Source organism: Trichomonas vaginalis, chromosome IV, assembly GCF_026262505.1.
Source record: "Trichomonas vaginalis G3 chromosome IV, whole genome shotgun sequence".
Taxonomy (NCBI): domain Eukaryota; phylum Parabasalia; order Trichomonadida; family Trichomonadidae; genus Trichomonas; species Trichomonas vaginalis.
The window spans coordinates 37336933-37350449 of NC_067206.1; the positions used below are offsets into that span (position 1 = coordinate 37336933).

General features: G+C 33.4%; 8 protein-coding genes and 2 pseudogenes across 10 annotated transcripts, besides 8 other annotated features; 5 read left to right on the forward strand and 5 right to left on the reverse strand.

The window, feature by feature from the left end:
• Positions 1 to 1569: part of a mobile genetic element that runs on past the window's edge.
• TVAGG3_0237810 lies at positions 373 to 899 on the forward strand (annotated as a pseudogene). Its single transcript has one exon. A coding segment is annotated over exon 1 (527 nt).
• Positions 900 to 1079: a terminal%2Cinverted (terminal inverted repeat of Maverick-1A transposon ID:TVAGG3_0237630).
• On the forward strand, positions 1080 to 1406 carry TVAGG3_0237820 (uncharacterized protein; the record flags this gene model as incomplete). Its single annotated transcript, XM_001295609.1, has 1 exon — positions 1080 to 1406. The coding sequence occupies one exon, from the start codon at positions 1080 to 1082 to the stop codon at positions 1404 to 1406; it is 327 nt and encodes a 108-aa protein (XP_001295610.1).
• Positions 1570 to 1585: 16 nt separating the features above from the next.
• TVAGG3_0237830 (integrase catalytic region-containing protein) lies at positions 1586 to 2425 on the reverse strand (the record flags this gene model as incomplete). The annotated part of the gene is made up of 1 exon (XM_051227575.1): positions 1586 to 2425. The coding sequence occupies one exon, from the start codon at positions 2423 to 2425 to the stop codon at positions 1586 to 1588; it is 840 nt and encodes a 279-aa protein (XP_051112561.1).
• A 675-nt stretch (positions 2426 to 3100) lies between these two features.
• Positions 3101 to 3138: a mobile genetic element.
• Positions 3101 to 3138: a terminal%2Cinverted (terminal inverted repeat of Banshee-A3 transposon ID:TVAGG3_0237840).
• Positions 3139 to 3224: 86 nt separating this feature from the next.
• Positions 3225 to 3246: a mobile genetic element.
• Positions 3225 to 3246: a terminal%2Cinverted (terminal inverted repeat of Kolobok-1_TV transposon ID:TVAGG3_0013400).
• Positions 3247 to 5051: 1805 nt separating this feature from the next.
• Positions 5052 to 5181: a terminal%2Cinverted (terminal inverted repeat of Maverick-1A transposon ID:TVAGG3_0237860).
• Positions 5052 to 13517: part of a mobile genetic element that runs on past the window's edge.
• TVAGG3_0237870 (protein of unknown function, DUF4107 family) lies at positions 5377 to 5904 on the reverse strand (the record flags this gene model as incomplete). Its single annotated transcript, XM_001283254.1, has 1 exon — positions 5377 to 5904. One exon carries the CDS (start codon positions 5902 to 5904, stop codon positions 5377 to 5379), a length of 528 nt encoding a protein of 175 aa, XP_001283255.1.
• TVAGG3_0237880 (uncharacterized protein) lies at positions 6130 to 6882 on the reverse strand (the record flags this gene model as incomplete). Its single annotated transcript, XM_051227576.1, has 1 exon — positions 6130 to 6882. A coding segment is annotated over one exon (753 nt), but the record flags the coding sequence as incomplete, so codon positions are not given.
• Positions 7060 to 7906, forward strand: TVAGG3_0237890 (annotated as a pseudogene). The gene has a single exon. A coding segment is annotated over exon 1 (847 nt).
• TVAGG3_0237900 (uncharacterized protein) lies at positions 7906 to 8307 on the reverse strand (the record flags this gene model as incomplete). Its single annotated transcript, XM_001311265.2, has 1 exon — positions 7906 to 8307. One exon carries the CDS (start codon positions 8305 to 8307, stop codon positions 7906 to 7908), a length of 402 nt encoding a protein of 133 aa, XP_001311266.2.
• On the forward strand, positions 8333 to 8947 carry TVAGG3_0237910 (uncharacterized protein; the record flags this gene model as incomplete). Its single annotated transcript, XM_051227577.1, has 1 exon — positions 8333 to 8947. One exon carries the CDS (start codon positions 8333 to 8335, stop codon positions 8945 to 8947), a length of 615 nt encoding a protein of 204 aa, XP_051112563.1.
• On the reverse strand, positions 9212 to 9775 carry TVAGG3_0237920 (uncharacterized protein; the record flags this gene model as incomplete). Its single annotated transcript, XM_051227578.1, has 1 exon — positions 9212 to 9775. One exon carries the CDS (start codon positions 9773 to 9775, stop codon positions 9212 to 9214), a length of 564 nt encoding a protein of 187 aa, XP_051112564.1.
• On the forward strand, positions 11023 to 11993 carry TVAGG3_0237930 (keratin-associated protein family; the record flags this gene model as incomplete). Its single annotated transcript, XM_051227579.1, has 1 exon — positions 11023 to 11993. A coding segment is annotated over one exon (971 nt), but the record flags the coding sequence as incomplete, so codon positions are not given.

Below are 13517 nucleotides of genomic sequence, written 5' to 3' on the forward strand. Positions count from 1 at the left end.
TATTCGCCGCCGAAGCATTATAGTATAACAAACTTTGTCAGTAAGTTTAACATAAGACTTGTCGAACCTTCTTCAATGAAAGATGTTGTGCTACCCAAAGATGGAAAGGATGGACTCATTATTGAGATGATTTTAATAGCATATTAAATGAGCTTGTTCTTGAAGGTCATTCATGATGAAATAACTGTTGTAGAAGATGTTAGCAATTGTTCAGACATTTTGAAGCGTATAGATGATATAAGAAATAAGTTAGATAGACCGCAAAGCGGTGAGGGCGAAGCCCGTGAGAATGTTTATGTTTCATTGACTTTCTCCAGTAACGAGAACTTTTATGAGATAATATTGAAGAGAGATGATTTTAATATGGTGTAAATGGTAGCTTGGGCAGCTTTAGGCGCAATGGGAACAAAAGCATTAGCATTTGGAGCAAAAAGCATTTGGAGCTTATGACGCAGTAAATAAAATGAGTGGAGGAAGGGTTTCAAAGACATTAGATGCAAATAAAGGAAAGATTGGAGGCTGGGTTGCAAAGAAGTTAAGATTAAATAAAATAGGGCTCATAAATAAAGCATCCAATTTGGTTGCGACTGAGTCAGAAAATGCTTTAGGAAAGGACGATGAGTTTGCAAAACACGCAAAAGACTTTAATGACCGGATGAAAGGTGAAACAATGCATTTAAATAGATTCGATGGAACTAAAGAAAATGTTTCTTCTCCACCAGTAGTTCTTCCGTATGGTCCCTATGGAATGTATGGAAACCCTTACGAAAGACCATTTGACCCATTGACTGGTGGAAGTAATTGGTATCATTATGGACGAAGAAGAAAGACAGTCAAGCTGGAGACAGACGTGAAGAAAGCAACTAAAAAGAAACCAAGGAAGAGTTATAAAGCAATGAATTCAACAGGGTGAAAAAACAGGTGAAAAAAGAGGTGAGATCTCACCACTTCACCTAAATTTATTTTTGTGCTATGTTTTCATACGTGTGGGAGTGGTGATATCATTAATTTTTAAGTTTATTTTTTATTTTGTTTTTTATTTTATTTTTATATTTTATTTTTATTTTATTTTTATATAAATGACGAAAACTATTGAGATAACAAACTACAACGGTCATGAGTTCAAGAATTTGTTCTTCGTTCCTCGTGAAAATACATTCTATCAGATACGAGGGAGAAAGGGTAAAGTTAGTTTGAGCGTTTATGAAGGAATGAAGAATGGAAAGTTTATACAAGCATACGATACAAACGGTAAACGTGTTTCATTAGCTTTGTCAAAACTTACTAACATTTATTTTGACAGTGACTTTGACTCTGACGATTGGAGCGACAGCAGCGATACTGAAGAATATGAACTATTGTGTGAAGCACAGCAATGGGAAGAGTTGCAATACTTTTGTAAGTGAGAACGTTTATTTTTTACAGTAGTTAAGTGAAGTGGTTGGCGGCTTTATAAATATTTAAGGTTAAGTTAGTGTTGTCGTTTGTGTTGTAAAATATACGTTAATGGTTTTGTAAAGTGTCAAAACCGCTAAGTGGTGTACGGAGGCGCGCAGTGCCTCAGTACACGACTTAGTCTTACTAACTAAAACTTTTCTAAGCTTGGCCACAGGCGCTCCACCTTGCCGTTCTGTCTTGGCATATACGGCAAGGTGTGCTTCCAAACTATTCCGTTTTCCTGCATAACCTGGCCGAATTCACCGCGGTTTTCACCGCCGTTATCGGTCCAGATGCAGTAAGGAATAAACTCCTCTAAAAGTTTTCTTAAAACCTTCGCTGTTGGGTTGGAAGACTTGTTTTTCAATAATTTAGTTTTGAGAACTTTACGTGTCATATCATCCAATATGGCAAAAAATGGAAAAGAAACATTACCGTGAAGGTAATGAATATCGCAGTGCCATATCAAATTCTTTGATATGGCACGATATCTGGTAGGTGGATCTGCTGGTTTGTAATCTCTTTTTGAAGATAAACCTGATTCCATCATAAATTTTTCCACTTGATGATGCTTTATTTTTTGTAAATTGTCAAAAATTTGATCTTTTGTCAAATCTTCTATATTTTCAAATTCTTTTGCAATTTCTTCTTTTTCTTTCTCACAATCGGGATTTTGAGCAATATTTTGAAACCTTTTAATCAATAAATAAGTTTTTGAAATTCCTCCTTTATATTGTGAAACACAAGAATTAATTAATTGTTTTTGCTCAAATGTTGGTGGATTTGGTTTTCTGCCGCGACTAACTTTTGGTAATTCGATTTCTTGAAGTTGAAGTGCTCTTCTTATTGTATTTTCGGCAACATTCAATTTAATTTTACCATTTTCCAATTCAACTTCCTTTCCCACACTTTTGTAAGATTCACCTTCTTCTATTCTTCTTTTAGCTTCAAATAGCCATTCTCTGCTTATAGATTTGGCAGTAGTCATAAAAATGGTCCTTCTTTTGTGATAAGATTCAAATTTGAATGTGGATGATAAATAAAAATCAAAAATAATTGTTATAATTTAAATGAAGAAGTAATTTAAAACGATTTGATTTATGATCAAATTTTATATATTTTTTTGGATCAAATCCATTTTAATAGAATTTATATACTATTCATCTATTAGTAAACACTACCGTATATTATTTTTTAAGCTATCTTTTTTTTTGAAATTTTATTCAAATCTTTGGTCGCAAGAAGAATTGCATGATAAATAAAAACATTTAATCAAAGTCAATTTTATTTTTCATATTCAAATGGACTGAGTGTTAACATTTAACATTTTTTGCTAATTGTCGTCAAAAATTAGGCGTAAAGCAAAAATTGATATTTCATATGGTTTTATGATAGATAAGCATTATATTCCCACTCATTATATTCGTAAATTTTGAGGTTTATCCTTCGCTTTTAAGATCATTGAATTTGATTTTTATATAAAATAGTTATATATTAGAAAATAATATGAGTTTATGTGATATTATTTTTCAGAAGATTTTGTGTTCTTCTTCAAAATTTTATTTTTTTATTAAAAAGAATCTTTACAAAATATACATTTACTTTAATTAATATTTAAAAACGTGCTCTATCAAAAGTTCCAAAAATTCAATATTTTAGCTTTTCTGAGGTGTCACTTTTGATGAATTTCTGTTTACAACACTATACATTAGGCATATTATAAATAAGTAACAGAAAAGAAATAGACAAGAACCAAAGTCATTAAATTTCAAAATGAATTTTATTAAGGGTATAGTCCACTAAAAATTTTTAAGTTTTGACAATGAAAATAAGCTCTGTGACCATGTAAATATATATCTATGCAAAACGAGAGGTTATGCCATAATTTTTTTAGTTATCAAATTTTCCTTTTTTGAGAGAAGTCTCTCAATAATTTGAGAAGAATCTTTGATATAAAGAGATACACATTTGTAGAACGAAGTAAGTGTTTTCCAAACATTTTATATGTTCATCCTGTATAACAATATAAAGCTGCATAGTGCCATCTTGTGCGTTTGCTATTTTATGCACTTTTCATTGAGATAATCCCTCTTCTCGGGTGATTTTAACTGTCAACTCAATTTTAAAATAAAGATTTCATCAAAATGATTTCGAAATTCGGATATTGATTATATAAATAGCACTGTTAACATATTTTGGATGAGTAAAAAATACCTTGTTTTGTATGCATTTAGTATACCTTTATTTTTGATTAAAACTATAAAATTTTTATTCCTTATATAATAAATAGTATATGTTACATAAACATGAAATTCAATAGCATTCAATTTTGGATTTTTTAGATTTGGTAAATTTTAGAAGAAATAAAATCAGCAATCAAAATAAAGAAACTTTTTTTGTATCTTCTATGATTACCTTTTGGTACTAAATTTTGCATTAATAAGTAAATTATCTGTATTATTCTGTGAGCACAAGCCCTCAGTTATGCTGGTAGTGAATGATGAATCGTCATTTTGCGAAGAGAACGCGATTATTAAGGTAATTTTGAGAATTGTCTTGAATTATTTAAAATTAAAGTTAATTGAATAGGTAGGATAACTAGCCTTTGCTAAATTTGTATAATTTGACCTTATTCTAGTTGGATCTGAGAATATTTTGCTGAAATAATAAATTATATCGCCGATTTATGAAAATTTCTCTGATGGGACCGACTCGCTGAAACGTATTAGTGTTAATGGTAACTTGTCTGAATTTTCAAATTTTTTTCGAAATCCAAAAAATCACAAACAAAAGCATCAAAATTAGATTTGCATTTAAGGTTTTCATTTTTTTTTGGAAAATAAAAATATTTTTCCCCAATAAAGTTTATTTTTACTTTTGAGAGGAATAGAAACGTTATTTTGGAATTTTGAAACGACATAAATGTTCCATTTTTAATGTAGATTCTAAAATGGGGTCAAATTTTTGATTGAACCGTTATCCATTGAAAAACCTCGATTTTAAAATGTTATTCCAAAATATTCATCTAATGATATAGTATATATTTATTAATTATTACTTTTTATTCAATTTTCACTTTTGGCGGGATTTCATTTTTTTTTTGTTGTATGGGCCATATTGTTCACCAAAAACGGAAAACAAAGGCAATGCATAACATTTTACTCCACGAACGTCGTCGACTCTCAGCGCGACAGATGCTTGGTGCTTGCATAATGACCGGAATGCCATATACAAAAGGTGCTCGCTTTCTTTCTCTTTGTGGAACTAAGCCCCCTGTGAAGAGTGGTGTCATGAGACAACAGAGATTTTGTGACGATAAGATTAGAAGACTTAAAAGTATTTCCCTAATGCTGTCGAGAAAGTCCTTCAGTGGTTACTTATCCATTGATGCAAGATGGACGCACAGGCGAAACTCGCCAAGTTGTACAGTAACTGCGCTCGATGCTGTCACAAAAAGAGTTCTTGCATGCGTGAACATCAACCATATTGGTGGAAACAGACAGCATGCTCAGTATTCAGGAGCTTCCAACAATATGGAAAGTGCTGGAACTCGAATCATCTTGAAGCAATTAAAGAAATACAATATCTTGAAAGATGTTAAAGAGATTATTAAAAGTTAGTATACAAGTCATGGGTATGGTGGCACTGCGCACCTACTTACCCATTATATGTGAATTTGACACTTTACAAAACCGTTAACGTATATTTTACAACACAAACGACAACACTAACTTAACCTTAAATATTTATAAAGCCGCCAACCACTTCACCTCACTACTGTAAAAAATAAACGTTCTCACTTACAAAAGTATTGCAACTCCTCCCATTGCTGTGCTTCACTAACGACTTCACACGTATGAAAACATAGCACAAAAATAAATTTAGGTGAAGTGGTGAGATCTCACCTCTTTTTTCACCTGTTTTTTCACCCTGTTGAATTCATTGCTTTATAACTCTCTTCCTTGGTTTCTTTTTAGTTGCTTTCTTCACGTCTGTCTCCAGCTTGACTGTCTTTCTTCTTCGTCCATAATGATACCAATTACTTCCACCAGTCAATGGGTCAAATGGTCTTTCGTAAGGGTTTCCATACATTCCATAGGGACCATACGGAAGAACTACTGGTGGAGAAGAAACATTTTCTTTAGTTCCATCGAATCTATTTAAATGCATTGTTTCACCTTTCATCCGGTCATTAAAGTCTTTTGCGTGTTTTGCAAACTCATCGTCCTTTCCTAAAGCATTTTCTGACTCAGTCGCAACCAAATTGGATGCTTTATTTATGAGCCCTATTTTATTTAATCTTAACTTCTTTGCAACCCAGCCTCCAATCTTTCCTTTATTTGCATCTAATGTCTTTGAAACCCTTCCTCCACTCATTTTATTTACTGCGTCATAAGCTCCAAATGCTTTTGCTCCAAATGCTAATGCTTTTGTTCCCATTGCGCCTAAAGCTGCCCAAGCTACCATTTACACCATATTAAAATCATCTCTCTTCAATATTATCTCATAAAAGTTCTCGTTACTGGAGAAAGTCAATGAAACATAAACATTCTCACGGGCTTCGCCCTCACCGCTTTGCGGTCTATCTAACTTATTTCTTATATCATCTATACGCTTCAAAATGTCTGAACAATTGCTAACATCTTCTACAACAGTTATTTCATCATGAATGACCTTCAAGAACAAGCTCATTTAATATGCTATTAAAATCATCTCAATAATGAGTCCATCCTTTCCATCTTTGGGTAGCACAACATCTTTCATTGAAGAAGGTTCGACAAGTCTTATGTTAAACTTACTGACAAAGTTTGTTATACTATAATGCTTCGGCGGCGAATACATGTAGTTTGAAAGACATAATATAGATTCTTCAGCAAATTCACTTATACTGGATTTTATAACAATGTTCTCACGAGACCAAATACCACCAATTGACAATCTTGTAAGCAATCCTGCTGAACCTTCTACTGTAAACGTCGATGGTAACATTCCACGAAGGTCATCTATTGACATCGTTGAGTCACTGTATTTAAATATTTTCTTAAAGCAATCGTCATTATCTAACCATGCAATAGCTTTGAAGTTTTCATTCGAATATACATCTGCTTCATTAAATGTAAAACCTGACTTCTTTGCAGAGATGACTTTAAAATCTATTGAGTTTGTTTCAAAATTATATGCTATGGTAACTTCTGAAGGCAATGGATGTCCTTCCGCAGTCAGTTGTTCTCTCACTACCGTTTGAAGCTTTGTATTAAAAACTTTCATGTCATCTCCTGTATCTAAGTTCACATACACAGCAACAGGGAAACTATCTTGCTTCTTTGTTTCATCATTATACCTCAAAACATTAAAGTTCTTCAATAATATTGTTCTTCCTGCTGGAATACTTCGAACCTGTCTGATTTCAATAGCTTTCTCACCTCCTACATACTCTACCCAGTGCTTGGATATTCATAAGTATACTGACTTTCTTGAATTTTGGTTGGTTTCATCATAACATGTTCATAGTATATCTTTATACTCTTGTCAGTTAGACTCGGTGCTATGTTCTGAATATTTCTGACTTGCATTTTTAATGGAGATAAAATGAAGCATTTAATACATGACGTAGATGAAGACATGAATGAAACTACAGACAAACTTAACTCTTCTCTCATTCTTCCTTTCAGTAAGGACTATGAGTTCTGTTCAAATGGTGTTTTTTCTATTGTGGAAAGATGGGTTCAGGTAAGACATTTAACCTCATTCGTCATATACTCATAACAGAACGTTTAGGAAGATCATATTATGACCAAATCATTATATCAGCAACTTCAGACTCTATGGACTCAACAGCGAAAACATTTATGTCAAAAGTTCAAGCCTCTGTCGTTAAAGTTCCAGACAGTGAACTCATTGAATTTCTTCAACGTTACATTCGACGTAAGAGGAAATATTATGCTATCGTAGAGTTCATACAGTCAGGAATGCAAAAGACTTCTGAGGAGATGGAAAGAATTATTGACAAACACCACTTACGTCAGTACTCAGGAGTTTACGATATGAAACGACTTACAAACTACATTCTATCAAAACTTTCAAAATACCCCTTCAAAAAATATCCTTCAAACACTTTGTTAGTTTGCGACGACTTCGCCGGAAAAGGTTTAGTTCAAAACCAGACTCACCATTAGCTAACATCATAACTAAAGTCAGACATTACCACTTAACTGTAGCAATACTTATGCAAACATGGAGGTTTTTAGCTTTAAACATAAAACGTCTCATAACTGACTTCGTTATCTTTCAAGGTTTCTCACGCTATGATATTGAACTCATTTGGAAACAGTCAGGTATAACATTACCTTTTGAAGAAATTTGGGAAGCATATAAGTCTCTCATCTCTCCTCGTTCATACCTTGAGATTCATATCATGACTAATACCATTAAAGTCAAAAATATTCCATGGGAACGACCAACATTGTTTTAAAGTTTAACCTTCAATTGACTGATGGTAAACAAATTCCATGCATCTCTGTCGCCATTTCTGTTAATATTTTTGCTGTCATTCATATCATCCACTTCCCCATCCGTTAGCTTTTGAGGATATGCGTTAGAATAGCTGTTCTTAAATGAAGGCTTTTCACCTTTGAGAGCATAAACTCTATAACTTTCTGCATACTTTATGTTTGAACCTCCTGAGCCATCATTGACATAAATTTTTATAGGCTTCCACCCTTTGTTCATGTTCCTGCTTCTTCCCTTAGCTCTTTTGTTCAGTAGTTCTACATCTTTATACACAGCTCCTGTCTCAGTGAATTCAACAATATTTTCATTCGTTAGCTTTACATTCAAACCCTTGTCGAGTATATTGTTCATTTCATACATATAAAAGGTTTTTATTCTATATGAAATGAGAAGCAAATCCATCTTAGCTGGTGCCGTTAATGTTCCAATTGAACCAACATCAAATGTTGACTCACGAACGACAAACAATATTGTCATAAAGAACTATAGTTCAGAGTGTTTGAAAGAACCAGAACCAGAGCTGAAATCCGTGAATTTAAACTCAGCTTCAAACGCTAACGCTACATCAGATGTTAAGTTAGAGTATCCACCACTGGACCAAATTCTTTCAAGAGAAGCCAACGACAATCCTTACACAAATGTTCAAACAAATCCTTCAGATAACGTAGACCATTACCTTCTTCAGTTATACCAAACAATTTTACTCAAAGACGATAAGAAGCTTTTGGTAAATCTTATAAGCAAGAACCAAATAATTCTAACAAAGGAGGACCTTGAAAATGTTATCTCACGAATAACAGGGAAACAATGTGTCATTGACTATCTCGACCCTGAAATCGAATGCTGTGGTCAAACTCCACTATTCATGAAAATAGGTAACATCCGCATCATTGAAACACCAGGAACTACAGGAGTTGAGTTTAAGTATAAATATTCGAATGAATATACAAAACTTTCAACAGAATATAAGCTTTGTTTGAAATATGTTTTAGTAAATTAAAGCAGTCAGGAGGGCTCTTTGAGCCCATCTTGGCGCTTTGCACCGTCAGTCAAAAAAAATTTCAAGTTAGCAATTTGTAATATCTATCCAAAACTTCTTCAACAGTATCGAACTCATCTTCATAATGCAAACCTAATCTTATTGACTTGGTGCAGTTTTCACTAACACAATATTTTTCTGTTCTCTTGACTGACATAACTAACTCATCTGTTTCATCAAACAGCAACAACCAAAGTTCATGACCTAATACATAACATTCATACTTTATATTTTTAGCTCTGAGTTCTCTTGTAAGCTGTTGCATTTAATATTTTCTAAAAAGTCAACTTCAACAGTCATTCGCACTGGTGCCTTCAGTTCTACAGGCTCTCCTTGAAAGTCAACAAGTCTGAATTGCATGTCTTTCAAATTATGAGGACTAATGCGAACCCATTTACCTAAATGAGTTGCTATGACAGGAACGTTTGGAATGAACATTGAATTGACTGCATAACAGAAGGATTTATATTCTACTGAACCTTTACTATTAACTCCTGAAATACCTGTGACATTAGCTATTTTAGACTCAATGTACAAACAATTACCATAACATACGTATGGAACAGATTTCATCTCAATCGTTTTGTCAACACTTTTCAAAGGAAATGTCATATGGTATGCACCCAAAAGAAGTTGTACTCTATGACTCATTCTTGGTATCTTAAACTCCTTCGCATAACTGAACTTCAAAACTCCTGCAATAAGTTTAACATTCATTAAGTTTTCTTCGTTATCCTTGTTTATTGTAGTATTTATGAGAGCATTTAACACTCCAGCTAATGTTTCCATCTTATATTCTACATTATTGTGAAATCTTATTTCGTGCTTCTTTCCATCTATTTCAATCTCCATGAAATCTGTTTCATCTGTTATAACGAAAAGCGATAGTATTGAAGTCAACCATTCTGAATGCAAGCGCCTCATTCTGTAGACCTAAGTTTGTTTGTAGCTTTACTGTCCCGTATTCGTTTGGGTCTGTACTTTGCAAATAGAACAACATTTTATTCTCATTAAAATATGAGTATAGCTGCATATGCGTATGAAGCTGACAGAGCTAAACGTTTATATTTTGGTCAATACTCTCTCACACTTACTGACAAATATATTGTTATCACTGATGGAAATACTGAGAAATACATAACATGGAAGGACTATGAAAAGTTTGACCCTATTTTAACTCCATGTACTATGCCGTTTATAAAGGACGGTGAAATTATTGAAAAAGATAATACAACCGTATATAGGTCTGTTTATGAAGCATTAGAATATATATTGAATCATAACCCAAAAAGATTTGACCCAAGCACTACACCATGTGCAATGCCTTTTATTAAGGACGGTGAAATCATAAGAGTTCCGGATTCAACGGTTTACACAGCTGTTCAAAACAGTTTACAAAACATTTTAGCGAATATCTTTAATTCAGAAACTACAGAAATAAAATTACCATATATAACAGATGCTAAAGAAATTAAATCAAAAACGACAACATTATTTACGTCACTTAATGATTTAATGACTTATATCATTAATATTCCTGCACCAACTACAGCATTTGATCCAAACTCGACGGTTTGCAGTGTACCTTTCATAAATGACAGTTCATTAATTGCTTTAAGGGATTCGACAGTAAATGAATCATTAAAGGCGTCATTAATGAAAATCATTGATTTTAATTCATTCACGAATACATATAATTCATTCATTAATGTTTCATATGCTTCTAAAGAAGGTGAGCCAAAAACTATCGATAAAGCTGTGTATGAAATAAAAGCATCAACGACGAAATTGAATTCGTTAACTTTTGACGGTGATAGTTTCGTTAATGACATAACATCGGGGAAAACAATTTTAACGAAAGAATACTTAAAATCTCATGTTAGTGAGTTCGTTGAAATTGAAAAAGAAGGTGGAATTAAGTTCGATCCACTGAATTTCATTTTCAGCTTAGCGAATGCGGGTGTTAGTTTCGCTGAATGGACAACTATACAGAGTGAAATAAATGCAATATGGACGTTTTTGGGGTCAAAAGCGGAATGGGTGAGCTTGTAAATGCTGCAAGAACATTAGGTGAAACAGGAAATTTTGTAGATGGTTTTAAAAGACTTGTTTCAAATGTTTTAACAAACACAAAGAAATTATTTAGATATACCGTACATAACGGACGGATTTTCGAACAGATAGCAACAAACCCTCCGGTTATGGCTGCGTTGATGATGGTTAGAGATATAAAACCACGTAACGACGGGAACGAAGAACATGAACAACAGGATACTGGTCGGGTTATTCGAGACATTAAAAACGTGTATCCTGAAGTTATTGATTTATTTAGAGGAGTTAATGATTCAATTTCAAAACATTCTATAACCCTCGATGAAGAGAATAAATTAACAGATTATATATTCGTCATTATTGCAGAACTAATGAAGAGAATAAATGAAAAAGGAATTGGTGATATCATTAATGTCAGCGATGTAATGATGAAAAGAAATTTTGACTCATTATTTACAAAACCGAAAACAGAATATAGTCTTTATGACGTAATTACCGAATTAATGAAAAAGATTAATGATAATAAGAGTTCTGGCGGAAGAGTTGAATTAGAAGTGAATGATGTTAATGAGAAATTAGCCGAAAAAGCAGACAAAAATGAGCTTTTAGCTCTGAGTGATAAAGTCAAGAACCACGTTCATTATATAACTTCAGACGAACAGATTATAACGGACTACCATGGATATTTAACACGAAGTGATGAAGCGAAGACAAAAAATGTTAATGAAAGAAGATATAAATACATTCGTGCTAAAGGTTATGACATAAGCTGTACTGTACAGTATGATGTAGCTAAAGCACCAGAAGCATTTGGTTATACCGGTGAAATTTATGCCTCTACTTTCAATGTTAACGGTGTATTAGTTGAACCAAGATTTACATTGAGAGTTAAGGCAAAAATAACGTTTGAAGATGCTATTAAAAGTAAAGCTGACAAAGTTGAACTCGAAGCAATGAACAAAGTTTTGAAATCTCATAAACACAATATCTCCGATATAAATGAACTTCAAGCTACATTAAATAGTAAAGCTGACAAGAACCATACACATGAATCCTTCACTACTGTTAGAGCAGACGACATAATATTGAACTATACCCTTGGTTCAAGTGCACCTTTAGAGAATCCGAGTACAAGCGTAAAAGATACTCTTAACAATTTAGATAACAGTTGCAGGAATATCGAAGATCATGCCAGAAACTTTGAAGCATATGAACTACCAGCAATGTTAGATAAGAAAGCTGACAAAACTTATGTAGATGAAAATTATGCAAAGAAGTCGGAAGTAAATGCTGCGCTTAATGGAAAAGCCGACAAGAACCATACACATGAAGAATTTCAAACAATCAAGATTAAAGAAATTAAAGCATGCATCGAAATAGTAACAAAAACAGGAAAACGGTGCAACTGTACAAGAACAAAGAATTTATCCTCCTACTTTTCCTAATGGTTTAATAACAAACAATATAAATATTGAAGATGGCAATAAAGTTATAAACGTTAAACATGAACTTCAAACAATGAAGGCTCAGATTCTTCAAACATTATATCCTGTTGGCTCTATTTATACGTCAATGAATTCAACAAATCCAGCAAGTGTTTTAGGTTTTGGTACGTGGGAACAGATTGTAGACAAATTCTTATACTGTGCTAACTCTTCAAAGCAAACAGGGGGTTCGAAGAAAATTAAAGAAGCAAACCTTCCCCCGCACACTCATACGGGAACTACAAACACAACAGGTAATCATTCACATTCAATAACAAAAAGAGGTTATAGAAATCTTGCAGCAGGTTCGGATAGACAGGGAATGGATAGATATGATATTTCAAGCGACCCAGTAGATTCAAGCGCAGGTATTTTCTGTGGGACCACAGGAAATCATTCACACACTTTCACAACAAATCCAACAGGCTCGGGTGAAGATTATATGCCACCATTTGTGACTGTATTCGCATGGTACCGCGTTCAATGAACGCGCTTGAGCCTAGAATAAAATCTTTAACTTTACATAAATGAGCTTGAAAGAAGTATTCGAACAACATCCATGGAGGTCATTTAAGAATTCAATGAAGCTGCAAAGAGTTGGGGATTTACTAACAGAGCTGAAGTGAAAAGGTTATTTGACAAAAATGTTGTACATCAAACAAAAATAAACCCTTACGACTACTTTTTACCAATTTACTCCAACACTCCTGACGCATACCAATTTGACACTCTCATTCAAAGCAGAAAAGGAGGACATAAACCATTCCTCATCTTCATTAATGTTAACACTCGTAAAGCATATGCATATCCAATGAAAAATAAAGGAATTCGTGAAGTGTTAAGAGTTTTACAAAAGTTTGTAGCAGAACATAGCCCAAGTACTTTAACATCAGACCAAGACAGTGCATACCTCAGCAATGAAATCACAGATTTTCTCATTAAGCATAACATAACTCACTACACTACTGAAGACCATAACCATAACATACTCGGCA